Genomic DNA, 25,865 nt, shown 5'->3' on the forward strand with positions numbered 1-25,865 from the left:
TTTGCAAAAGATTACAACGCATGCAGCCCAATCCTATGCATGCTTACTTGGAAGTAAGCCTCACTGAGTTCCATGTGCTTACGCCCAAGTAAGACACATAGGACAGCAGCCTTAAGGCTAAGGAGTCATTCTGACCTCTATCATAACACAAACTTTGCAAAAAAATTATTTTGACCTCTATCTTAATAACAACTTCGGAAAAAAAATATTTTGTATTTGCCAAGATGGAAACCTTGGAAACTGCAGGAGATATGTTTTGCTCACTGCCCATCTCTTGCCAATTACAAGTCAAAGCCTTGAGAAAATTCATGATGTTACCCCAACTTACAACGTTCAGAATGCTCTGAACATAATGCATATTAGTTTTGTAGAACTTTCTATTTCACTGAAGGGCAGTGAGACAGATACTACCCCCCTCTGAAAGTCTTCCAACAATTCTTGCGGACAGAAGTAATCTGCATACTTTTCTAATCAGAAAGGACTGTGAGAAGTCAAAACAGGAATTATACTGGGTGTTTGTATTTTGATAACTTAAAAACCTTTGCCCATGTTGTCTCTTTAAAAAGAAACCCAGAGGTGCTTCACAATTAATGCAATTCTCACCACACAAACAGCAGGATTTCTATTAAATCAGACTGTTTTAAGAAGCCAATTGTCTCCACTTTACTTTCTAGAAGACTATAGTGCTACCACCATTTACTATTTAACAAAACAGGCCGCTCCCACATGTAAGAAAAGCAGACTGAGGCATGAGAATGCCACGTGGACATGATTAATCTGAGGGTGCATTTAGACAATATTTCTCCATGAGATTGTACCCAGGAATGATTAGGAGTGCTTTCCTCCTGTTCCCCTCACCACAGGAAGATGATATGAAGTTTTGACATTTATATAAATACAGGATCTCCCAAACTGGGTACTATGCTGCAGAATGAGGGACATAAATGGTCTTTCCAGTTCGTTTAGCTCCTCCCATCAGGGGGCTAGGAAGAGAACACAAAAATCTGTGACCTGCTCTGAGCACTTTTTTAAGGGGGGAATCTGTTTTGTTGATGAAGAGACATTTTTCTTCCCCCAAGAGAAAACTAACAAAACGGGGAAGCTCTTGACACCAGAAGAATTAATTCAAAAATACTTTTCAAAGTTTAAAAAATGGCTTACCACAACTAAAAAAAAGAGCCTATCTAAATGATCATTTGATTAAAAATGGCTACTTCTGACAGGCATTAGTAGACATGAGTGGTATATACTAGTGTTTTGAATCTGTTTGCATAAATAAAAATGGTTATGCAGTTCAGATGATACGTGTTCATCTTGGTGTTTTTGATGGGGGCTAATATTAGGCATTTGAAACAAAACAGACAGGTGAGTCTTGTATTAATATGCAACTTTGTCAACTAAGATCAGCTTGAACTAGGTATGTTCACAAGAGGCACTTCAGACATTCCAAAGAAGTGGTGGGAAGGGAAACACAAGTGACCATGCTTCCTCTTCACTTCATGCCTGCAATTTCTCAGGAGTAGGGGCAATACAAGTTATGTCCCTGAGCAAGTCATTCACACTGCCTCTCTGGCCACTTCAGTGGTATGCCCAAAGTGGTCCCAAAACTCTCCATTTGCTGAAATATGCATTCTTTCCAACTGTCAGGATAAGACGAAATTAAGCCACAGGAATAAAAAGTGTATTTAGATGTGGCACTTGATCAAGGCTACAATTTTCCAATACTTCTTCCCAGCACACAATATTTTTACCTAGTTGTTAAGAAAGTTATTTACAATAAGTTAGCTTTGTAACATGCTATCCTTAAACAAAGATAGGATGCTTGAACTCAAGTGCCCAAACCCTAATGCCTACATGGCATTATCAGGTGCTTTGTCAGTGTACAAAGCACGATGTTATATGCTGCAGGACATGACACTGGCTGCAGACAGAGACAACCAACGATATTCAGTGTCAGAGGGTCAGCTAGCTGGGCAGGTCATGTTTCACGAACTGTGCTGAGCACCTTGAAACAAGTCAAGTCATTTCAGGAGCTAAACATGATGCACACAAAATATGTCTAGTGAGAAAGGGCTACATCCTCTTTGTGATAAACACATGTAACATGTATCAAGGAGAACCAGTCAAAAAGGAGTGTAAAATTGGTTCCACAGTCCCTGCCAAACAGGTATCAAAACCAAGAGTGGTTTAAGACTGACGTTTAGTTTAAAAAACCAGTAATAGTTTTTTGCATATTCCAAAAGGTAAAGACACACCTAACCAGAATTTACATTTGGCTTTAAACATTTGTCCACAGCTGTATTTTAGGCATACATTTACAAATATTTATACAGCAGAACCGTGTAGTGAAATCCTCTGCTACTGCACATGGTTAAAGATGATCCATCTTAAAACACCTTGTGTTTCATGCTTTAAGGGAACTCTTGCTTTCAATAGAAAAAAATATGTAGGAGGGATGATTGACTTTCTTCCAACAGAAGGGAAGAAGTAGGAAGTTTGGCAGGAGGGAAGAGAGATGGGTCATGCCTTACAGATTGACCTCATGTGCTCTGCTACACCTTCAAAAGTAGGAGGTAAAAAATAACAGGCACTGTTAGTTCCATGGGGGCGGGGAGTTGCTGCATTTTGCTCATACTCCAAAAGCATTGAGTAGTCTTGAATAATACCATGGGTTTTCCCATGACTTTTTCTTCAGTTCAATTCACAGAATTCCTTGTGCTGAAAGTCTTGGGCGCACATTTGCTCCATCTTCCTTTGCTAAAGATGTATTTTGTAGACTATGGTGTAAATTAAACATTTACGTCAAGATCATTACAAATTTTGCCTTTGTACACAAGGGAATGTTTGTGCTGCATCTTTTCTTCAGGAGGACCTTATAAATAATGTAAGTTCAGAACCAGTCTTCAGCACACTTGCCATTATACCATGCTGTTGCTTTCTCCAACTTTATCTACAAGCTGCCAGAAAAAAAGAGATGGGGGAAGGGGCATGGGAGAGAGTGTAATTGAGATACAAGATACTTCAAACAATATGTAGGCTGAATTTTTAAATAGGTGGCCAGATATGATCATATTTGCATAGTACTCACCAAGGTCTCGTGGTTTATGTAAAAGTAATGCAATCTGCATTGCAACTGTGTTTAGGTGTGGTATGTTTCTATACTGACACAGAGCAACATGAAGATGCAACAGAATGAAAAAAATAAATCAGAAAAAATGCAAATAAAAATACTGTTAGCTCAATGACCCAAATAAAAATATCAGCCATTCATGCATTAATAGACTGAGGATGATATTTTCAACTAACCATTACTGGGGACTGTCTCCTGAGCCTACGCAGGCTTTGAAGAAAACATCAACAATTAACTTTTCAAAAAGGATTTAACTCCATGAAAACCAATTTAAAAATGATACCGATAAAGATCAAGAATGAGAGAGATGAAAAGCCAGATTATTAAGGGACTTAACAATGCTTAAATAGATTTAACATAAGAAAACCCATCTATATTAACTAGGCATTTGGATCAACCCTACAAATTATGGCATTGGCAAATAAATGTTTAGGGTAGGATGCACACTACTGTGTCAGCATAGGCTAAATGCACAAAGCTGTGGTGCGGCACACTTAGGCAGAAAAGGGGCATCATGGGGTAGGGGCAGAATTGCTTGTGTGCCACCCTAAAGCCATTGTGGCCATGACAGAATCAGTTGTTGTGGTGCAATCCCATGCACCTAATGTTTAGTACTATCAGTTTATAATGCGACTGAGCTGCCTATGATTGAGCTCCAGCCACTGCATATATGATACCACATATGTTTAAGCATGCATAATGCAGAAATAAAACTCTGCCATTACAGGCACAAACAAATACGGCAGAACCCACAAGGAGGACACCATGTTTGTTTACATGCATGGGCCATTACCAAAAGTATGCATTATAAGCATCATGGCCAAAACTGAGCCTGAGTGGCAGACAGGAGCAACTGGTGAGCCACAGAGATGAAGGAAGGCCCTCAACAGCTGTTTAGGAAGTTGGCCTGTCCTCTTCCCTTAATTAATCAATTAACCAAACATAGAACAATACAACCATGGCATTTGCTCAGTTTTGATGTTGAGCCCCATCAGTTATGGCGTACACATAAAATCAGCTTTCAAAAGTCAGTTATCAATATTAAAATTATTGGCTCTTAATTAAAAATTCAGATAAATACAATAAAGAGTTGCTTGGGTGCTGCTGTCCTCTTTTCAGGATTGTCCTCTCAGCTGCCTAAGCTAGTGGTTTCCAAACATCCTTTTCTGTACTAACATAGGGACCCTTGCATATCTGCCCACAATATCCTGCTGTCTGCAAAAGATTCTGAGGATTGTTCTAGAGTGCACCCTGAAGGCTCTCCGTCATCCGTGGCTCCCGGACTGTGTCCTAGGAAAACCTAGGTTCCCTTGCACTGACATAGGGGACTTGAATAAATACAAGTCAGATGCTTACATATGACATGATAATTTATGGATACCAACATTTTCACGTTATGAATAAAGGAGCCAAACAATTTCTATATTAATACTGGTATTAACCCAGAGCTCCATCTTCTAGAGCTGGGTGATAACAAAATGATACCTGGACAACTTTATAAACGCCGTCCAAATCCAATTAATGAACTGTAGATGAAACTTCATAGTAGAAGAAACCATGATTCACAGGTGCCTCAGGGGCACAATAATGTAACACTAATTCTCAACAGCAAATTACAGAATTGTGTAGGTAGGGCTGCCAAGTTTCTTGGCAGGATATATTAAAGGCAAGGGAAAGCTACTTCTGCCTGGTACGCGGGATTAAACTGAAAAGGAAGATCCCAAAGACAGACAGCGGATCCTCCTCTTAAAATGTTTGGCGATCATGTTGTCATATGAACATGAAGCTAATACAGTGTTGCATGTATCTATATTGAACCAGAATAATTTAGAATTCCACTGTTATTTTTAGATATCAAGCTGTGTATGCTGCAAATTCAGTTATTTGGTAGTTCATATTTTGAATGCACGTCTTTGCACAAAATCAACAAGGCAATATACCTTCTGTTGATCCAGCTTCTTTTAAAGGGTGTGCAACTTTTAAAAAAATTTCAGAGCTGCTCTTCAGGACAGAAATCAGAATATTTGTTAATTGCACACTCAAATAAATAAATAATCAGCAACTTAATCTGTGCTGCATTCACTTCCTTCAGTCTACAGGTGCAGTAGGATAGCAAATAGGAGTAAACACTTAGGAACTTGAAATCAGTGATTCCCCAAGTCCTATAACCCAAGAAACAATGCATGAAAGAACAAGTCTTCATACTTCATGTGAATTTTTTTAATACTTACTGAGCTTATACCAGGTAAATTCAAGAGATATCCAAGGACTGGCACTCTTCTAATAAAACCAACCACCACAGGGAAAAAGCCCCTGTAAACAAAGAAAGTGCCACAGGTTAGTCTGCCAACTTTATATATGACTAGGGTATGACAGCAGTACCACCAAAATTGAAAACTGTTTGTACCCCAAAATGGACATTGCCTCACTCACATGGCATATGCTCTCCATCTCCTTTCAGGATAAGCAAAGTACTCTTACCAAAATCCTTAAACGTTTTGGGCCACTTCAAATGTCACAGATTTAAACCATATATAGACTGTACACATGCAGCATGTCTGTCTGCACATACACAGAGCAACATGGTTGTGTGAGCAATACGTTATGTGCAAGAATCCAATCCATGTGCAAATGTCTTGGCTTTTTTTTTTTTTTACATGGAAAAGCACTTTCTGTGTAGGAAATGTCTGAGGCAAGCTTTTAAACATTTAGAAGATACTGCACAAAAAAAGAGAAAGTGCTGTTTGTTACAAAAATAACTTGTTAAAATGCTTAACTTAAACAATTGCTAATAAAACATTAATGCTGTAAAATATGAAACTGTTTCATCTTCTAAAAAAATTTATGTCATCTAGATGATAAGGGATATGTAGGATGACTTGCTATCAAAATGAACTTTTTTTTAACCATAAGACAAACAGTGGCTGTCTCATCTTTGAAGATGTCACACAGCCCAAAAGGAAATCAGATGACTAGAGCCTTACTACCAACTGCAAGCAGAGATGGCTCAGGTTAGATTGGCATTTGAAGCATAAAATCTAACTGGTAACTCTCTCTGACTAACTAAACATAAGACTTGTTGAGATTGCGCCCTCCACCGTGTGTGTGTACTGGGACTCAAAATTACAAACAGCAATGTGTACTACCACTTCTACAATTGTAAATCATTTGGTGCTTCAAGAGTCTTCATTGTTTTTGCTGCAATGAAACCAATAGAACTATCTCGCTGGAAGTTTTTAACATTTTTATTGTAAACCATGTTCCTGGTTGAGCTATAAAAAATGACAAGATGCTTCATTACTGAAAAGATTGCCTTCTCAGAATGAAATGGTATGAATGTCTGAAGCTAAGAAGCTAATCATCCATTTTATGATTTTTTAAAAACTTTGTGTAGTTACAAAAGCAATTCACTCTTAAACCCATTTAAGCAGTACCTCTAATGAATCCATTGCAATATAGATAGTGACATAATTCAATTTAAAATCCCCCAAAGAGCAAGAGAGGTAAAATATCTAACCAAATTGAGTAAGTTTATTAACCAGTAAGAGTCATCAGCCATCAATTCATTCCTTACAAAGAAGAATTAAGGGATTCAGGGAATTGAGTGCTTTTGTTCTGGTCTCCCTCTGTTGGGATCCCCAAGCAACTAGGGACTGGTCCACACATGCACATTTATCACTTGATGCTGCAGTATCAAGTGTCAACTTTTGCAAATGAGCCATCAGCAATTAACCACAACCAAGGCAAACTTCAGACAGCTCTAATCACAATGGCTGATTTAGGCATATTAAACAATGGTTAAGGAAGCTTAAGTATGTTTTTGTTAACTATGGGAAACCACCGTTTTAATAGCTGCCTCTGGAGATTACTGCATGTAGGGACCAAGTGTTGAGCAGACAAAAAAAATGAGGACAGGCAACTCTACATCATGGTTTATCCGCACATTTGCAAGTTAAAACCTTTCTAAACTATGGTGAATGCAAGGCTTGGTTGTCTCCCGAGTCATGTAAATAGCAAGCCTCCAAGCACTGTGGCCGATTCACAATAAAGGATGAATTCAAAAGATATAGAAACACACATGGCCCCACTTGGGGAGAAAGATACAATTCACGTTAAGGGGATGGTGAAGATGTAATGAAAATGCAACAGGATTGATCCACATGCTTTTTGTCTTTGTACTGAGAATCTCCACTTACTGACCTTAACCCTAAATGTTACAACTGCACTAATACTGACAGTAGTTGATGTTGACCAGACTCCTGGTTAGACAGGTTTTACTAATCTGTTTCAAATCCTTCCTGCCTAAGAGGGAATTCTGGTTAGCATTAACCACAGTTAACACTAGTGCCAATGCAAAACTCAAATCACAGCTAAGACTGGCAGGTGAATTTTGAAGACACAGACAAACAAAAAGATTTCTGCTTATAATAGGTTTTTTTTTTACAGTACCCCACTCATCATATATGAAATGGTAACTTTTCAGTGACTATCAAAAGCACTTTACCTTAGGAGAAAAGTATTACTCTTCAAAACAAAAGCAAAGACCAGCAAAGAAATCTTACCTGAATAAGAGGAAAAAGCCATAAATTTCAAGGACCATTCCTATCAAGGGCCAGCCAATAAGAACTATAAACACACCACCCAGAAAGAAGCCAGTAGCTTTCACTTTGTGTTTCTGGAAGAAGAATCTGAATGTTCTTTCTAAGCCAATCACAAAAGCCAGGCCAGCCACAAATAAAACCTGAAAGAACCAACAAAAAATAACCTCACAACGAAGAAAAAACCACTTGAGTAGAGGTCCAGAAATATTAAATATTCATAGACTTTTTTAAAAAAATCCAGATGTCCAAAACAAACATCCATTTTCTTGTTGCCAACGTGACACTAATATCCCATTGGAGGAAACATGAATATGTCAAGGGAACCTTTCACAAATTGGCACAATACAAAAGCAGACTTTGCTGGAGCTAATCAATTAATCTGTAAGCACTTAGTGGATATGGGAGTTGTACTAGTATGACTTTAAGAACAGTTTGTGCTGGGCAACTGGCATTACATTGAAAAAAAGTATGTGATTTAATAGACTAGGGAACAAAATTGATGTACATGGACTTCAAGGCATTCAGTCTAGTCTCAAACATCATTGTAAGTTTACAAAACATCTTTAGGATGCTAATTAACCAAGTTGAAATGTGTTAAGAATAGTAATAAAGTAATGAAAGTAATCTACTGGCTTTCTACAGGGGCAGAGTCGGTACCATTTTGTTGAAATGAAATTACTGCACATATCATCTCCCGTGTTATCTATTTTAGCACTCAGATAAGATCTACCTCATCATGTTTTGGACTTTGCACATAAAGGCCACAATCTAACTAAAGAAAAGCTCTTTTACATCCCATTGATTTCAATGGAACAATTACAGCACATACTTAAAATTCTCTAAATGAAATCAGATGGGATTAAGTTTCGTAACATTCACTTTGGCCTATGATTGTCATCTTTAACAGTTAAAAAAGGATCCCAACAATGATTCACATACAAATGGTTTATTTAAATCTTCAGCTAAACATGGGATGCTATAATACTCATATTAGGAACACAGGAAGCTGCATTATACTAAATCAGACCGTTAGTCCATCTAGCTCAGTACAGTCTACACTGATTGGTTTCAAGCAGGTGGCTCTCCCAGCCCTACCTGGAGATGATGGGGATTGAACCTAGGACCTTCCTAATGCAAAGCAGATGCTCTACCACTGAGCTACGGCCCTTCCACCTGCAACTACATTTCCTATTTACTCCATGGTGGATGGGACATATGGATCTGCACCACTATCGTCCATCTATATTTTTAGGATTTGTTCATGTATGCTTCAGAAGTTGGAATTCTCATGCAGAGGCAGAATTAGTCACTTCCTTGAGTGATTAGCAGGTGCTCCAAGTATATAATGACAGCAATGGCACCTCTCTTTTGATCACTACTCTTAGTGTGAGAGAAGAAAGCATGCCATGGGGGCTGGTGCCACTCTCTTATCAGCCTGTTAAAACAGAGAGATGCAATGCCCATCGAGCCCTGCAGTGATAATTAAAAACAGGACTTGAATGAGCACCACTAGACTATCCTGATTGTCTCAGCAAGCTTTTAAGAGTCGAGAGGGAGACCAGGGCTACCAGGACTTTGACAATTTTCACAAAGATGTTCTTGACTCTGAAAAACCTTTGCCCAGATAATAGGACAAAATGAGGAAGTTATTTTGGTCTTCAGAAGAATCATACTGCCATCAACACCACATACAGATTGGGGCAAAATTACTGCTAAAACATTCCTTCATCCACCTATGTTCAAATGTTTGGTTGTCTATCATTCATAATTTAATTCTTTGTCTAAATATACAGCAAGCAAGTAATATATCCTTGCATTACCTCATTCTACTTTTAATAATTGCTGTATTTAAATGTTTCACGGTTATCTACAGAAGCAAAGTACCGGAGTTGCTAAATTTTAGAAAACACCTAGTAAAAACATCCGCTATCAATTCATGTGTGAAGAATTTATGTATGCTTCAAAAAGTAGGCAAAAATATTTAGGTGAGCAAAACTCCAGGTTTTGGAAAAGCAGAAAGCCATATTAAATAGGGATTTTTAGTCACTTTAAACAAGCTTATATTTATTCCAACCAAATACACATTTTTATTATTAATTTATTTCAATGATCAAGAATTAAAGCTAGATATCAGTCTTATTACCTAAGAAGGAGTCTTTGACATTTGGGAACGGCACAACCGTCAATTTTTAAGAAGCAATAAATCTTTATTTATAGTTTTAAAGCACCACCTCTAACTATCTGTGGAAATTAAATACATAAAATACTAATTAATGTGAACAATTCATTAGATGGTATGTTAGTGTTCAAGTCCATATAACCTAATATTCCATTCAATTACACAAATACCAGGAAAGTCTTGTTGGTGGTTCTGCTACTCAGTACTGCTCAGCTGGCGCTGACCCATGACAGGGCTTTTTAACAGACCACCTGCTTATGGAATGTCCTCCTTTGTCTGTCCCCCTCATTACTCATTTTTTAGGTGGAATTTAAGAATGTTCCTGCTCATCAAAGTATTTGGTGGTTGAAAGACATTAAGAACATACAAACATAAGAACAGCCTGCTGGAATAGGCCAGCAGCCCATCTAGTCTAGCATCCTGTTCTCACAATGGCCAACCAGATGTCCATGGGAATTCTACAAGCAGGACCTGTGTGAAAGAACACTCTCCCCTCCTGCAGCTTCCGGCAACTAGTTTTCAGAAACATACTGCATCTGACTATGGTGGCACACCACAGCCATCATGGCTAGTAGCCACTGATTTCTGGATACTTTAAAAGTACTAGTTGTGAAGATGTTTATTTTCTTTTTAAATGCTTTAAACATTTGTTTTTATTGTTTGCCATCCTGGGATCCTTTGGGAGCAAGGTCAGGATCTAATACACAGTAATAAATATACAAATAATGGATGCCACAAACCTTCTGTATTTTTCTCTCATCCAGGTTAGACCTATTTATATAGAACCACTGTTGTACATGGTGATTCCCCAATGCAACATAATGGAAAGTGAGGTCTCTGCCCCAAGAATTCAAATCTGGTGCTTGGGGAAGGGATTAGTGTGACCAAATGCACACAAATACTTAGACTTTGTTTCACTAAAGAATGAGGATTAAGTTTGTGGAAAAGATGAGTTTTGAGATGGGTCAAAATCATAGGCAGGGCTAAATCAAGAAATTATAGGAGAAAATGGGAGTGGACAAGAAGTTTGTACTACATGCAGAAAGGATACAGGAGCCAGCGTAGGATTTGATAAGGAAAGAAGTAGAAGGAAAGGGAATCCAAAGAGATGGAGGGGGTGTTATCCGACTAAGGCTGCAATCCGATACACACTTACCTGTGAGTAAGTCCCATTGAACCCAATGGAGCTTACTTCTAAGTAGACATGTATTGAATTGCAGCCATGCTCAGAGTCAGACCTACTGAAATCATAACTAACTTAAGTCTATTGTTTTCTGTGGGTCTATTCTGAGTATAACTGATGCAACCCCCTAAGCAAGCAAATTTTACCAATTTTGATAGAAGTGACAAAAAGACATTCAAAGTACACGATGTTGAGGTGTGCAGGGAAGTTTAATCTTCCCTTGTCCAGCACAGCACCCTGAAGGGGATGCAAATTGCTTCCTCCTCCTCCTCAGATTGATCATTTGATGAGTTGGGAGGGATAATAACACATCCAGATGATCTGTGTTGGTCGGCTACAGAGGGGACTGAATTCCTGTTTGTGCATATGCCTCCTGTGTGCGTATGTATATGACATGTGTGGTCACACCAACCTGAAAGGCTGGCCAAGAGTTATGAGACCCTTGAGCCAAAAGAGATCATCCACCTGTGACTTAATCTGATACCACCCAGGGAGTTAAATTTCTGACTTCATTTTTCATAACACACTTGGTTGTGAAGAGGAAAGGCTCCAGGTTCCACTTAGTTGCCCAGGTGCCACTCAGGACAGTTTCCTCAAATATATACAGTCAATGTGATCCTATGATCCTCTAAATGAGCCCTGGACTAGGTGTTCCTTAAGATTTGCTTTTTCCTCAGGTTGTTTGCCTGTCCATCCGACTATGCTGTTTATTCATAGGGAAGCACATTCAAACTAATTTATTTTATTGATTTAATAAAATTCATTTGCCATTTGATTGCAGAAAACCTCTAAGTGGTTTACAAAACATTACTCATGGAAAACAAAATCACTTACATTTCCAATAGCCAAAAGTGCTTTGTCAAAAAATAGGATCATTCCAAAGAAAAGGAAAAATACTCCAAAACCAGTAAGTCCCATTCCAATTTCTGCAATAAAAAAGGGGAGTTAGTAACAATGCAGCCTCAAGTAAGGAAATAAGCAGATACACAAAATTTTATTTATTAAGTTGCAGTCACAACATTCACTGATATATAAAACAAGCTTTCCCCAAAGCTACGCATAGCATTTGCCCTCTCTCAGTCAGGAAGCATGCAATATTGCAGGCAGCTACTACATAATGTAAGCATTTCCTAGCAAGATCTATGGATCCATAAAATATAGCACTCTTTTCTCCAAGAATGGCAAGCTTTTGAGCAAATGCACTGGGTTACAGATTCAACTGTGAAGTTGTGCAGCTTCATATCCTTGCCTTCTTCTTCACTGTTAATGTAGTATCTTTGGTAACTCCATTAAGATCTCTTTAGGAGAGTAATCCGGAAGGAAGTCTACACATAGCTGAAATCAAGACAATGTTTCCAGTTCAAATGGAATTTATGAGGAGCTATTCAATTCAACGACGAGATCTCTTTTAAAGTAAAAGAGAAAAGTATTCTCTCCTCCTTTAAAGCACTGCAAAATGCACAATACTGCAAGGAAGCATGACTTGGAAAAAGGTCTGGACACCTGCTAGCCAAGGACTGGCTATGTATGTACAACATGGGCTCCTGCTGGGAGGAAGGGCGGGATATAAATCAAATAATAAATAAATAAATCAAAAATAAACATTAAGAGATAATTTCTACAAAGTCTACCTACTTGTACTACTTCCACACAGACTTATCTGGTTCAAGGACAAAATGGTGGCTAAACTTGAACCATTAATCGGAGACACTTGTTACAAACTGCTCCCTTTTCTGAAATAAAAAGATCACACCCTTTGGGATATAAGCAACAAGTAGAAAGAGGACACCCCCAAGGATTAATGTCAAGTGTATTTATGTACCTGCCCACTATCAGTTTCACCAGAATGCTAAATCTCCATTTTTATCTTTAAACAAAATAGGATTTCATTTTCAGCCCAAGATTATCATTCAATTCAAGATTGTCATTCAGTCCAAATACTCCTAGACTATAAATTCAGAGCTTCTACAGCCACTATCTCATCTAAACAGCTGCATAATGAAACTGACAAGAACAGCTAGGCTGTTTTTAAATTAATGAACTGCTTTATGAATCACCACAAAAGTGTGATGGATTATGTTTTCACACTTGGAATAGTTATAGTTTCTCACAGAGCATCTGGCCCAATACATTAAGAAAAAATAAAACTATTCGGATTTTTCCAAACAGGAAATCTGTAGGGGTGAAAAGCCCCCCTGCAAGCAGGGGTTTGACTTCTTAAAACATAATGAATGTGTTAAAACAAGAGTCCATAACTACATGCTTGTGCAGTTGAACACGATTTGTGGTTTATTTTGTATTCAGGGGTCATATCAAAGGAGTCGTCAACTAATCAAAGTATTATACAGAAAATCAGGAAACGTAGGCAAGCCCCTGACGAAATCCGTAAGTCCCATCTCCTGATGCCCCAAACTTTAGTCAAATCACGGATAGTTTCTCTGAAACCTAAAACTAGTGATTGAGGGGGGCATCATGAACAGTAAAGGATACAATCCTTCTCCAATCTATATAATAGAGCACTGCAGATAGGTTTATTTTTGAAGTGTACCCCCAAGACACCCCAATATTTGTCCTTGTTTATATATTCAATTCTAGCCCTACTCAGAGTAGACCCTCTGAAGTTAATAAACATGACTTAGGTTCATTAATTGCAGTGAGTCTACTCTGAGTAGAACTAGCACTGAATACCACCTTCTGTTTCTTTTTTACAGACTGCTCCCATAGTTCTCCCCTGCTGTGATACTTCGACACCAAAGGATTTTTTAAAGTACCCTCCCAAAAAATATTTAGGCCATGGGTTGGTCAATGTGGCCCTTGGTATGAAAAAGGTTAGCCATCCCTATGTGAGATGACATCTGGAAGACTTTCTTTTTCTGTCTAGTTAAATAGCACAAACCTCTATTCCAATATTATTTGCCAACCACAAAGAACCAAATAAAATTAAGCTTCACTGACTTCCTCTTTGAGGAACACCCCATCATTAGCAAGATCAGCCTACTAGTTCTAGCATCCTACAGCAAACCTAAATTACTGCTGCACCACATACAGCAATCCAACATTTATGATCTCCTCAGGCAAAAAGCCAACGTATAAACATAAGTAAAGCAGTCATGTTTCTAGTGCACTGTTATAAGAATATGCAAATACTTCTTAACTTCTCTGAACTTTAGTTTTCCTACTACATGACTATGCAAGACATTTCAGCAGCAAACAAAAATACCTCTATTGAAACTGTACATAACTTTACAACTTTGCTTTAAAAGGCATAACATACCAGATTCTAGCTTGGATTTTCATATTTATGAACTTGCTCCTTTCAGCATGTTCCAACTGTGTCACTGCATCAACTGTGTAAGCTGCCTAATTGTGCAACTTCTATGAGTAATAATGGGATAGTCATTTTAGAATAAAGAATGCAGTACAGTACCACTTTGCAGTACTCAACCAATGCAGTACTACTTTGTTCAACTAAAAAATATAAGGTATCACACACTGCACAGAAAGTGTTGCTCTTTTGAAAAAATTTAAACTACAAACAGTATAATATACATGTCTACTCTGAAACACAATTCAGCTCAATAAGGCTTCCTCCCAAGTCAATGTGCACAGAATAACATACAGACATTCCTAACTACTGTACAGCAACCTCCTGCACTCCTCTGCCCCTTCATTCCACCTTTCCCAAAGTATTTCCTGCCAGACCTTCTCAAATATTTTCTGCCAACAGTATTTTACTTCTAAATGAATGTGACATTTGTTCACATTCATCCCACCCGACCCTTCCCTTTTTCGATCATGGCATAACATACACCTCTAAAAATGCTGTATACATGGTAACATTTCTGCTCATATGAACAATGTATTTATGATGCATTAACACAACTACAGTTGGGCTGGAGGAAAAAGAGGATCTATGTCTTTTATTGTTTTATTCAATTTTAATTGACAATTTTCCTGCTAGCCTTATGACCCTCATAATATATGTTATGCATTTTGCAGTTTTGAGATGCCCATTGTTCCAAAACAAAAATTGTGAAATACAGCAGGGTATCACTTTCTAAAGGTACACTTACTTTTATTGTTCCCACTTTTTTGTGAGTGGGGTTCAAGGAAGCTTACACATAATTCCCAGGCACTCTATTCCAGGGGTGGGGAACCTCTGGCCCATAGACCAACCTTGGCCCACCAGGGAAGCCAATTTGGCCCAAGAGGCCATTTCTGCCAAACTACAGCCACCTGTCAATCAGCTGATGTCACACTCCAAAGTGCCAAGCACAGGGCTAGCAACACCCCATGTGCTGTAATTCCCAAATGCCCAACAGCCAGCTGGCTGTCAGACGCTTCGGGATTGCGAAGAGCTCCAAAAAGACCTCTCCAAACTGAGTGAATGGGCGGAAAAATGGCAAATGCAATTCAATATAAACAAGTGTAAAATTATGCATATTGGAGCAAAAAATCTTAATTTCACATATACACTCATGGGGTCTGAACTGGCTAGGAGAGAGACCTCGGGGTTGTAGTGGACAGCACGATGAAAATGTCGACCCAGTGTGCGGCAGCTGTGAAAAAGGCAAATTCCAAGCTAGCGATAATTAGGAAAGGTATTGAAAATAAAACAGCCGATATCATAATGCCGTTGTATAAATCTATGGTGCGGGCTGTGATGATCCTGTATTAGTATAAATAGGATAAGTGCTGTTTGTATAGGAGATACATGGTAAGTGGAATGAAAGAGGAGGGGGAGTGAATGGGCAGTAGAATGCTGGATGATTGGCTGAGTGTTTAAAATGGCTGAGCGTATAAAAGGAAGAGTGACAGTGGAATCTGGGTGGGTGTTAGTGGGTTGTTTTGGTGGGTTTTGAGAGGAGATTGTGTGGAGAGTTGGTGGATGTGATGTGATGAAAGTGAGTGGGTTGTTTTGGTGGGTTTTAGAGAGTTGTTTGCCAGGAGAGCATGGAGAAGGAGGGGGGTGGAGTTCGTATTAGTATTAGATAAAACCATATGCTTATGTGCCTTATGAAGAAATCTTGTTATCTTTGTTATCTTTGTTATATTTAATAAATACTTAATTTGGTTTACCAAAGGCCTGATCCTTGGCTGGGGTTTCACAGACCAGAAGGGAGGGTAAGGTAATGACCAAGGCTGAAGGGAAACTGTAACAAATGGTGGCAGCGGTGAAGAGAATAACAATACAAGTATTCAGAGTCTCTGGGAATACTGGTATTAGGACGTGACTGGTGGTGCTGCCTAGCAGGGGGATCTGTTGAGATCTGTGCTAGAGCGGGGAGAGAAACCATAAAAAAGGACAGTCCGGACTGGTGGAGTCCCTGGTGGTGCCTAGTGACAGGCAGTAACCACGAGCAGGTAGGAACCTGACAGGGAGAGCCAGGGAAGGGCGTCACACGGGCACATTTGGAATACTGTGTACAGTTCTGGTCGCCTCATCTCAAAAAGGATATTATAGAGTTGGAAAAGGCTCAGAAGAGGGCAGCCAGAATGATCAAGGGGATGGAGCGACTCCCTTATGAGGAAAGGTTGCAGCATTTGGGGCTTTTTAGTTTAGAGAAAAGGCGGGTCAGAGGAGACATGACAGAAATGTATAAAATTATGCATGGCTTTGAGAAAGTGGATAGAGAAAAGTTTTTCTCCCTCTCTCATAGTACTAGAACTCGTGGACATTCAAAGAAGCTGAATGTTGGAAGATTCAGGACAGACAAAAGGAAGTACTTCTTTACTCAGCACATAGTTAAACTATGGAATTTGCTCCCACAAGATGCAGTAATGGCCACCAGCTTGGATGGCTTTAAAAGAAGATTAGACAAATTCATGGAGGACAGGGCTATCAATGGTTACTAGCCATGATGGCTGTGCTCTGCCACCCTAGTCAGAGGCAGCATGCTTCTGAAAACCAGTTGCTGGAAGCCTCAGGAGGGGAGAGTGTTCTTGCACACAGGTCCTGCTTGCGGGCTTCCCCCAGGCACCTGGTTGGCCACTGTGAGAACAGGATGCTGGACTAGATGGGCCACTGGCCTGATCCAGCAGGCTCTTCTTATGTTCTTAACCCAGCGCCAAAGGATTTCAACATGTGGGCAGGACAACTCATCTGCCAATCATGTGGCATCAAAATGGCACCATGTGATGGAATAGGTGGGCACCTCTGCCCACCTGTCAAACCTGCCACATGAAACCAATTCTAATAAGGATCTGGCCCGTGGAACAAAAAAGCTTCCCCACCCCTGCACTCTACAGGCACTGACCAGACGGCCTCATGAGCCTTGAGACCATGATGTGGGCTGGTTTACTTTAGTGAACTTACTCTACAAACCCCACACCATGTTTGATTATTCCTCAAAAATAAAAATTGCTATATATTAGAGAAAAAGAGAGCACGTGTGCGTGTGTTGTGATATATTCTAAAAACCCCACACTTTTCTATAAACACATTTTGGGTTTGTGGAAAGACACACACACACCCCACAAAATAACAGCTACAGGAAAAACTACCCGACCCATTTGCCTAAAATTTAGTTACCCTCAGCCTCCGCCCCCGTCAGTCAGTCAGTTCCTTTCTGGTGCCCCTCAGAAAACCCCGTATATACCTCTCCCAGATATACCCGTATATAACCCCACCCACCCCCACGCGCGAACCCACCCCCCAAAATCCACCTACTCTGAGTGTCCGTGAGGGAAATCATGGCGACGGCAAACGCGCCGGGCGCGGCCAAGGCTTCAGAGACGCGAGAAGAAAGAAGTGACTAGCAAGGAGTAGCAGTAGCAGCCGCCACGTCTTCCGGAAACACGCAGCCCCCTCACTGCCCGGCTTAGATTGCTGCTACAGTGGCTGGTCCTTCGGCGGCTGGTCCTGCCTCAGCCGCCGCCGCCAACTAACCAAAGCGGCGTCCAATTGGGCAGAGCGCGAGGAGCCAATCAGTGCCGCGCTTATTCCCCTTCCTTTTCCCTCAGAGCCGCCGCGGTGGAGGATGATGCTGACGATGACTACGCGGCCTGAGCGCGCGGAGACACGCTCCTCCCGCCAGACTGAGGGTGGCCTAAGAGAGAGAGAAGCGGGGCCAATCCGGAAAGAGCGGGGCCCGCAGGTGATTGGCTGCGGAAAGCAGGAAGTGGGACCTCGAGAAAAGGCGGAGGAAGTGGCAGGCTGGAGCTTTTTGGTGTTGGATGGGAGAGGAAGGCGGAGCTACTCAGTCCCCGGTCGTGGAGAGATGAGCGGTCCTGGGCTTCAGGTCAGTGGGGCTGCTGAGTGTGTTGGTGGGAGGGGCCTCCTTGCTGAAGATGAGGAGTGAGTGGTTTAGGGTGACTGGGAAGAGCTGTAGGGTACAGCTGTAGGGTAGAGCATCTGCCTTCAATGCAGAAGGCCCCAGGTTCAATCCCCAGCATCTCCAGGTAGGGCTGGGAGAGATTTCCTACCTGAAACCCTGGCTAGCCACTGCCAGTCAGTGTAGAACCACTGTTCTTAAATCTTGTGGTCTCCAGATGCTGTAGGACTACAACTCCCATCAACCCTAGCTAGCTTAGCCAAGGATGGTGAGAGTCAGTCCCAACAACATCTGATCTAGACAGACCAATGGTGTGACTCGGGATAAAGCAGCTTCGTACAAGATTTAAACGGAGTGGTTTATAACAGATGCTCTTGGAGGTTGCTGATTCATAGGGTTGCCATAACTGGTAATCAACTTGAAGGCACACAACAACATGTCCCTAGAGCAGTGCTGTTCCTCTTCCCTCCGCGTTCTGATTTCCTTTTTTGTCTTGTGTCCTTTAAGTCATAAGTGTGGGCTGTTTTATATTTATTGATGTTATGCAAACTCCTCTGGGAGGCTTTTTAGCTAAAATGCTATAAATGGCTACCCACCTGCTATTGTAAAGGGAGGGGAGAGAAAAAAGTGGAATATAAAAGTCCTGCAGTGTAGTCTTGTATTTTTTCCCCATTACAGGGGGGAGGAAGCTTACAGAGAAAGAGATGTACAGCATCTTTGCAATATAGTATCTGTGTCAAATCCGTGGACTAAGGAAATACAAGGGAAGTGTCATAATTCAGTGGGAGAGCAATTGCTTTGCATGCAGAGGATCCCAGGTTCAATCCGTGGCATCTCCGGGTAGGCCTGGGATACCTTCCTATCTGAAGCCCTGAGAGCCTCTGCCAGTTACTGTAGATAATGCTGAGCTAGATAGACCACTGATCTGGCTCAGTAAAAGGTAGCTTCCTAAGTACAAGTGGACCCAAACATAATCTAATGCAAAAATCTGCAAAAGGAAACATTCCTCCCCAAGCTCAGAGCAGTATAAACTGTTCCCCTTCCTCACAGTGACCCTCAGGGAGGGATTAGGTTGTGAGTGACTGGCCCTAGACCACAAACAATACAATCATATGCATATTAACCCTCTGAGTTTAATGGGGCTTAACTCACAGGTGTGTGTACATAGAAATGGGAGGTGGGCAGCAAAATCATGTTGAGTGTGGTTCTGTAGTGGAGCAGGACATTAGCTTGGCGCTTTCTATTGCAGATGGGAGTGTGTCTTGCTTTATGTCAGAGGTGAGGAACCATTGATTCTCCAGATGTTGTTGAACTACAATTCCCACCGGCCCCAGCAAGCATAGCCAATGGCCAAGGATGATGGAAGTTGTAGTTCGGCAACATCTAGAGGGCCACAGGTTCTCCACCCCTGCTGTATGTAAAGGCTAAGTTTTAATTGCATGGCTGCTCTTACATCCCAGAGAGATTTAAATGTTACTTATTATGAGCTTTTGTTTTCTCTATAAGGGCTAATCTGCATGCGTGCAGACTTTCAAAGTTTTTTTTTAAACTATACTTTCACAACTATCTCTTTAGAAAGAAATGAATAAAGAATTGTTGTGGTCAGTATTTCAGTAAACGAGGAGCCTTTTTGACTTCAAATATGACGACAACCCTTTCAGGTAACCAGATTTTTCACTACAGTTTATTTGGTACCATTGGCAGTTGTATATGTTGTTGCTTTGCTTTTTCCATTTCTTTTCTGTATAATGCTGTTGTGTGCATGGGCGATTTTCTCGTCGTTCTGGCTTTGGCACAAATTCTATAACTAGGAAAGTAAAGCAGTAAGGCATTGTCTGGAGTAGCTGACAGTTTAGGATAAAAAGCTGGGTGTGGAAGTTGAAGAGATCGGGAGTTGAGCCATGTGGAGTGTTCCTTTCTTAAAGGGAACTAGCATGTGGGAATAAGGGATTAGGTGGGAGGGCTGGCTAGCCAAAGAAGACTCTCTCTCCTGATTTCCAGCAAGTTTTGAAGCTCCAGATAGGAAGAAGAAAGAGGCTGTGACAAATTGCTTGTGTTGAGTCCTGGGTTAGTGACCTAGCACAAGTGGACAGACACATGTTAGAATTCACAGTACTCTTTTCCTACTTCAGTGCTGCAGGAGGAATTAGCATCTGTTAACAGTGAACTGCAGGTGCTGGAGATCCAGGTACAAGAACTTCTTGAACGTCAACAGGAGCTTATTCAGAAGAAGACGGTGCTAAAAAAGAAAATAAAACAGTTTTCTGACACTGAGAGTGGGAGCAGCAAAGAGACTGAATCAGCAGCTGAAGACTGGAACAAGGAAGGTCTGCAGTTATTGTTAAATCCTTGTGTTGTCACAATTTGTCAAACAGTCCAAAACATTACTGCTGCTTGCTACTAAAATAACATGGGCTACAATTTCGCAGCAGGATAATTTCTTCCTGTACCTTATTTTGATGGGTGTGTGTTGCTTATGCTTTTCATTACTTTTTTTAGTGCATCTGTTTATCAGTGTTACTGTAACTGCAGAATAAATATTGTGCAGTTACCATTGTTCTGTCTCCCATTGCTTCACATATGTTAGCAGACTCTTCCTCAGTCCACCCAACTGCCATAACAATTTAGTTTGGCCCGCAAATGGCCACTGGTTCACCTTCCATTCATCCATGTTTTTATGAAGATGAAAGGTGCTCTTGGCTTTAGCTGATGTTATAATAATAATGATTACTTATATATCACACCTTTTCTCCAAGTACCTCAAGGTGGCATACATGGATCTACTCCTACCCATTTAATCCTCACAACAACCCTGTACGGTAGGTTAGGTTGAGAGATAATGACTAGTCCACGGTCACACAGCATTTGGTTGTGTGTGGGTTGTTGTTTTTTTTGTGGGGGAGGATAAAAATTGGATCCCAGATAATTCAGGCTGCTTTCCTGTATATACTTACCTGGGAGTAAGTCGTATTGAACTCAATAGGACTTACTTCTGAGCAAACCTGCACAGGCTTATTAGTTATCTTCTACAAACCTATGCGCATTCATGCAGGCAGTACTTACAATTTAAGGGGTAAAGCCTTGGTTCATTGTTGCACTTCTATAGAAAAAAAATCCCATAACTCTTTTTGTACTCAAATGAAACCCAGGGTTGTTTTATAAATGTACTACTGCTTTAAATTTTTTTTGATGTACTACTTCCTTTTCACAGATTTTTCTTGGTCCACAAATGTCAGAGATGTGTTGCAAAATAACTTTAAGCTCCAAAAATTTAGGCCTTTGCAATTGGAAACAATCAACGTTACAATGGCTGGAAGGGACGTGTTCCTTGTCATGCCTACTGGTGGTGGGAAAAGTCTGTGTTACCAGCTGCCAGCAGTATGTGCTGATGGTAGGTATTTGTGCCTGTAAGCAAAACAAAGTTTGTTAAAGATGTTCCTCTCAAGCCAAAATGTGTAAGTTACATGAGGCTGCAGAAGGAGGAGCAAATTGCCCAAAATTAGGCAAAGAATATTTGTGCTCCCCTCGCGCAGGATTATTCTGCCTGATTCTCCTCCCACTGTGGTACCTGGCAAGTCATCGCACAGTGTTGGTAAGTCCTCTTGACCCTCCGGGGAGTCACCCTCGGGGGGGGGCTGCAGGGGGAGGGAAGGATTCCTTGTGCGAGATCATCTTACACTTGTGTAACATTTTGAGCCCTGCTTAGGAGGAAGGGTGGGGTATAAATTTAATAATAAATCAATAAACATTAGATATCATCCTATGTTAAGAAACCATACTAACCACAATACTCCTGTCTTCCTGTTCATCTCTTTGGTTACCACTGGCACACTGCTCTCAGACTTTTCTAGTTAGTACTAAAACCTTTATTTAAACTAGATTGCCATACTTTTTAATAAATATATGTATAATTTTCAATGGAGTGTCATCGCACAACTACCAGCAAATTAAACCACCTTATTTTGTTCTGCTTATGTGCTAGGTCTATTATTATTATTGTTATTTAATATTATTAATGTGTCCAGCACGTATTTGGACCCTCCCATTACCAGCAAGAAACTCACATCTGCTATTTATTTTATTTTAATATTGATTTGATTGACTTACTCTATGTAATGTATTTCCACTGTTTATTTCTTTTGTAATATGTATTGATGTTGTTTACTGATTTAGGGGCCTTGTGGCTGAAAGGCAGTATAGAAATAAACTATATTACTACTACATATTCCTAGCCAGTTAGACTTTCTACTCAGCCTGAATGCCAGGAAAGTGACTAATTCCTTATGAATCTCAGCAGACTTAATACTGAAGAATCTACAGTGTAGACTGACTTGACTGCAGGTTCTTGCTTTGTCTGAAACGGAATCCTTCCTTATTACTAGATATGGTGGTTGGTGCAGGGTTATGCCAGCCTCCATAGTTCCTGTAGGTCAGAACTGACTCCACTTTCCCAACCTGTCTTCCTCCTTCCAGCATTATATGGATGTTCTTGGCACAGTTGGGCAGCAGCAGGGAACTACTGATCTGACAAGGCTAAAGGAAGATCCTAGAACAGTAATTAAGTCCCAAATTACTGATTGAGGCATGCTGGTGTGATGCAAAAAATAATTTAAGTCCTAAGTACTTTCCCCCAGAGGACACTGCCTGCTGCATTTTGGCCTTGACTTGTTCCTCCAGGGACAAGTAATTCTGCTATTTCTCTGCATCAGCTGCGATTGAACCGTTTGTGTTACTCATGTGAAGTGGCAAAGTGGGGACAGGAGGAGCCATGCAAATATCGGGAGGGGGCTAAAATCCAATCCTGCAGCTTCTTTTAAAAGGTAACACCTAATTATGGGTTTTCCTTAACCCGAGAGAGCCAGTGTGGCGTAGTGGTTTGAGTGTTGGACTACGACCTGGGAGACCAGTGTTCGAATCCCCACACAGCCATGAAGCTCACTGGGTGACCTTGGGCCGGTCACTGCCTCTCAGCCTCAGAGGAAGGCAATGGTAAACCCTCTCTGATATTATAATCTGGTATTATGTCTGAATACCTAAACAATGGGTAAGGACTGGCCTCAAAGCAGGATGTGAAACCGTAGGTTGAAGTGGCTTTACAAACCATGGTTTGTATTAACTGCAGCTTGGGGATCATATCTGCAAGAGCTGAACCATGGTTAAGGCAGTTTCCCTACCTCACTAGTTCTGTCTACTTGCAAAGTGACCAGCCCTATAGACCAAGTCCTTTGAGGTCAAGAACTTAACTTTTCTAGCCAAATCATGGTTTTGCTGTATATTTGGAATCTTAGCCATAGCTAAGGCAACAGACCGTGTTTAATCCTAATCATGGCCTCACCCACTCCTTATACAGTGTTAAAACAGAATTAATTGCCCTCAGAAGCGTATGTTGTTTGCTTACATGAATTGTTGCTCTGGGCATTTTTCTGTCAAATCAGAAAGCACACTTGAAACATTTTTACAAAGCAGCCTTTCCCAACCAGTGTGCCTCCAGATGTTGTTGGACCACAACTCCCATCAGCCTCACCCAGCATTGCCAATGGTCAGGAAAGATGGGAATTGTGGTCCAACAACATCTGGAGGCACACTGGTTGGGAAAGGCTGATCTAAAGGGATGAAGCTAGCAGGCTGGATCTTAAATTCCCAACCCCCCTACAAATGCATTTTTCTGCTGTTTGAATCCAAACCACATCTGCAAATAGACTTCAAAGAGTCTTGCTATAACTGCAGATCAGCAGTTCCAGTGAGTCCTCCTCGGCTGCATTAGGAAGTTTCAGTGAGGAGTTCTTTAGTGCAGTTGATCCCACTGGGGCTCATTCTAGGTGCCAGTCAGCAGGCCCATCTGCAAAGGAACAATTATGAGCTTTTTTTAAAGCTTCCAGTTGTTCCTTTATAGGCATATTCTTACCTGCCCCACACTTGATGTCTTATACTGCCAGGTGTGGGACAAGTGGGTGTTGTTTGGGGAAAACGCCCCTTCGGGCCAAATTGGGACCTGTACCAGGCCTCATTAGGCCCATGGGCAGACATTCACCACCCATGTTCTCACAGTAAACCTTTTCCAGTGTATGAGTGAGACATGTCTCCAGTTTTAATTTCAAAGATGACTTACATCAGTTATTGGAAGCTTAGGAGAAGCTTTCCTAGAATATGAACACTGAAGGAACTCTTGTTAGCATTCATTCTGCAGTATTGTACTGTTCCCACTAAATTAGCATGTGCTGAAAGGGCTAAATGGTGAAACGAAACCTTTCCCCGGTGCCTTAAATCAAGGGATTATCTTTCATTTCAGGCTTCACGCTTGTGATCTGTCCCCTGATCTCACTAATGGAGGATCAGCTAATGATGCTGGACCAGCTGGGAGTTTCTGCAACTTTACTAAACGCCTCAAGCAGCAAGGTATGACTGAATGCCGAGCAAGGTTGTTGGCTGCCAAATGTGAATGTCGGTTCCTGGCGTCCAACGGAGATGCTGATATCCTCCTTATTTACAAGCTGTGGTCATAAGTGACTGAGGTCACTCCTATTCATTTGCATGAGTTTTACAAGTTGTCAGTGGATGTGAAAAAGGCTCAAGGGGAAAAAAAAGTATTCTTGAAAACCCTCTCTAGAATGTTGATATTGAAAGGATTCAGTTTGCCTTGTTGCTTGGGCTGAGTTGCCAAGTGATAGGAACTCATTGATAAAAGAAGGGTATTCTGCTTGTCTGCACCAGAACCCAGTCTGGATTGGGTATAGCTGGTGTTCTGTCAGCGTCTGGCCCTCAGATGAGTCTCATGTATGGAGTAATTATGATAAGAGAAGTGTAGTGCAGGCTGGTCAGCCCAATAACAGAAGACAGTGGGCACAGAACTGGACTTGGAGCTGGGAGTATTCAATTTAAGTCACGTGGTTTAAAAATTATTTAAAAAATATTTTTAAAACCCTTTGTTTATTTTATTTTTTTAAGCCTATGGCACCTGGTATTCCTAGGTGGTTTCCCACCCAAGTACTAACCAGACCTGACCCTGCTTAGCTTCCAAGATCAGACGAGATCAGGCGTGTTCAGGATAGTATGGCTGTAGAGTTGAAACAAAATCTGTTGAAGGAGTGAAGGAGGCTTGAAAAACAAAGAGGGTGGTGCCTGTGATGTTCTTGCTTATAGTATAAATATGGTAAGTGCTGTTTATATAGAAGACATATGGTAAGTGGAGTGAAAGGAGGGGGGAGTACATGAGCAGTAGAATGCTGGATGATTCGCTGAGTGTTTGAATGGCTGGGAGTATAAATGGAAGAATGACAGTTGAATCTGGGTGGATGTTGGGAGTGTGGAGAAAGGTGTTTGAGGGTGGAGGTCAGGAGTGTAGAGAAAGAGGGAGTTGGAGTTCTGATTAATAATAAGTCAAGTACAAAACAGGAATGGATGAAACCATACGCTTGTGAAACATTCTAAAACTAATCTTGTTATTTCTGATATTTAATAAATACTTATTTGGTTTACCAAAGGCCTGATCCTTGGCTGG

General features: G+C 40.8%; 2 protein-coding genes and 1 pseudogene across 3 annotated transcripts in view; 1 reads left to right on the forward strand and 2 right to left on the reverse strand.

Annotated features, from left to right (window-relative positions):
• Positions 1 to 1,659: 1,659 nt before the first annotated feature.
• On the reverse strand, positions 1,660 to 18,231 carry GOLT1B (golgi transport 1B). Its single transcript, XM_061638432.1, has 5 exons — positions 17,764 to 18,231; positions 11,928 to 12,019; positions 7,693 to 7,871; positions 5,362 to 5,443; positions 1,660 to 2,957 (listed from the first exon to the last, which is right to left on the reverse strand). The coding sequence occupies exons 1-5, from the start codon at positions 17,786 to 17,788 to the stop codon at positions 2,919 to 2,921; spliced, it is 417 nt and encodes a 138-aa protein (XP_061494416.1). The 5' UTR covers positions 17,789 to 18,231; the 3' UTR covers positions 1,660 to 2,918.
• Positions 18,063 to 25,865, forward strand: part of RECQL (RecQ like helicase) — a 33,127-nt gene continuing 25,324 nt past the window's right edge. For both annotated transcript variants that reach the window (XM_061638425.1, XM_061638426.1), the window contains exons 1-5: positions 18,063 to 18,334; positions 19,943 to 20,028; positions 20,500 to 20,694; positions 21,579 to 21,758; positions 24,657 to 24,763. In XM_061638425.1, coding sequence (XP_061494409.1) covers positions 20,010 to 20,028; positions 20,500 to 20,694; positions 21,579 to 21,758; positions 24,657 to 24,763 — 501 coding nt within the window. In that variant the 5' untranslated portion in view covers positions 18,063 to 18,334; positions 19,943 to 20,009. The remainder of the gene's footprint in view (positions 18,335 to 19,942; positions 20,029 to 20,499; positions 20,695 to 21,578; positions 21,759 to 24,656; positions 24,764 to 25,865) is intronic.
• Positions 25,311 to 25,429, reverse strand: LOC133363450 (5S ribosomal RNA; annotated as a pseudogene).

Source organism: Rhineura floridana, chromosome 8, assembly GCF_030035675.1.
Source record: "Rhineura floridana isolate rRhiFlo1 chromosome 8, rRhiFlo1.hap2, whole genome shotgun sequence".
Lineage (NCBI taxonomy): Eukaryota > Metazoa > Chordata > Lepidosauria > Squamata > Rhineuridae > Rhineura > Rhineura floridana.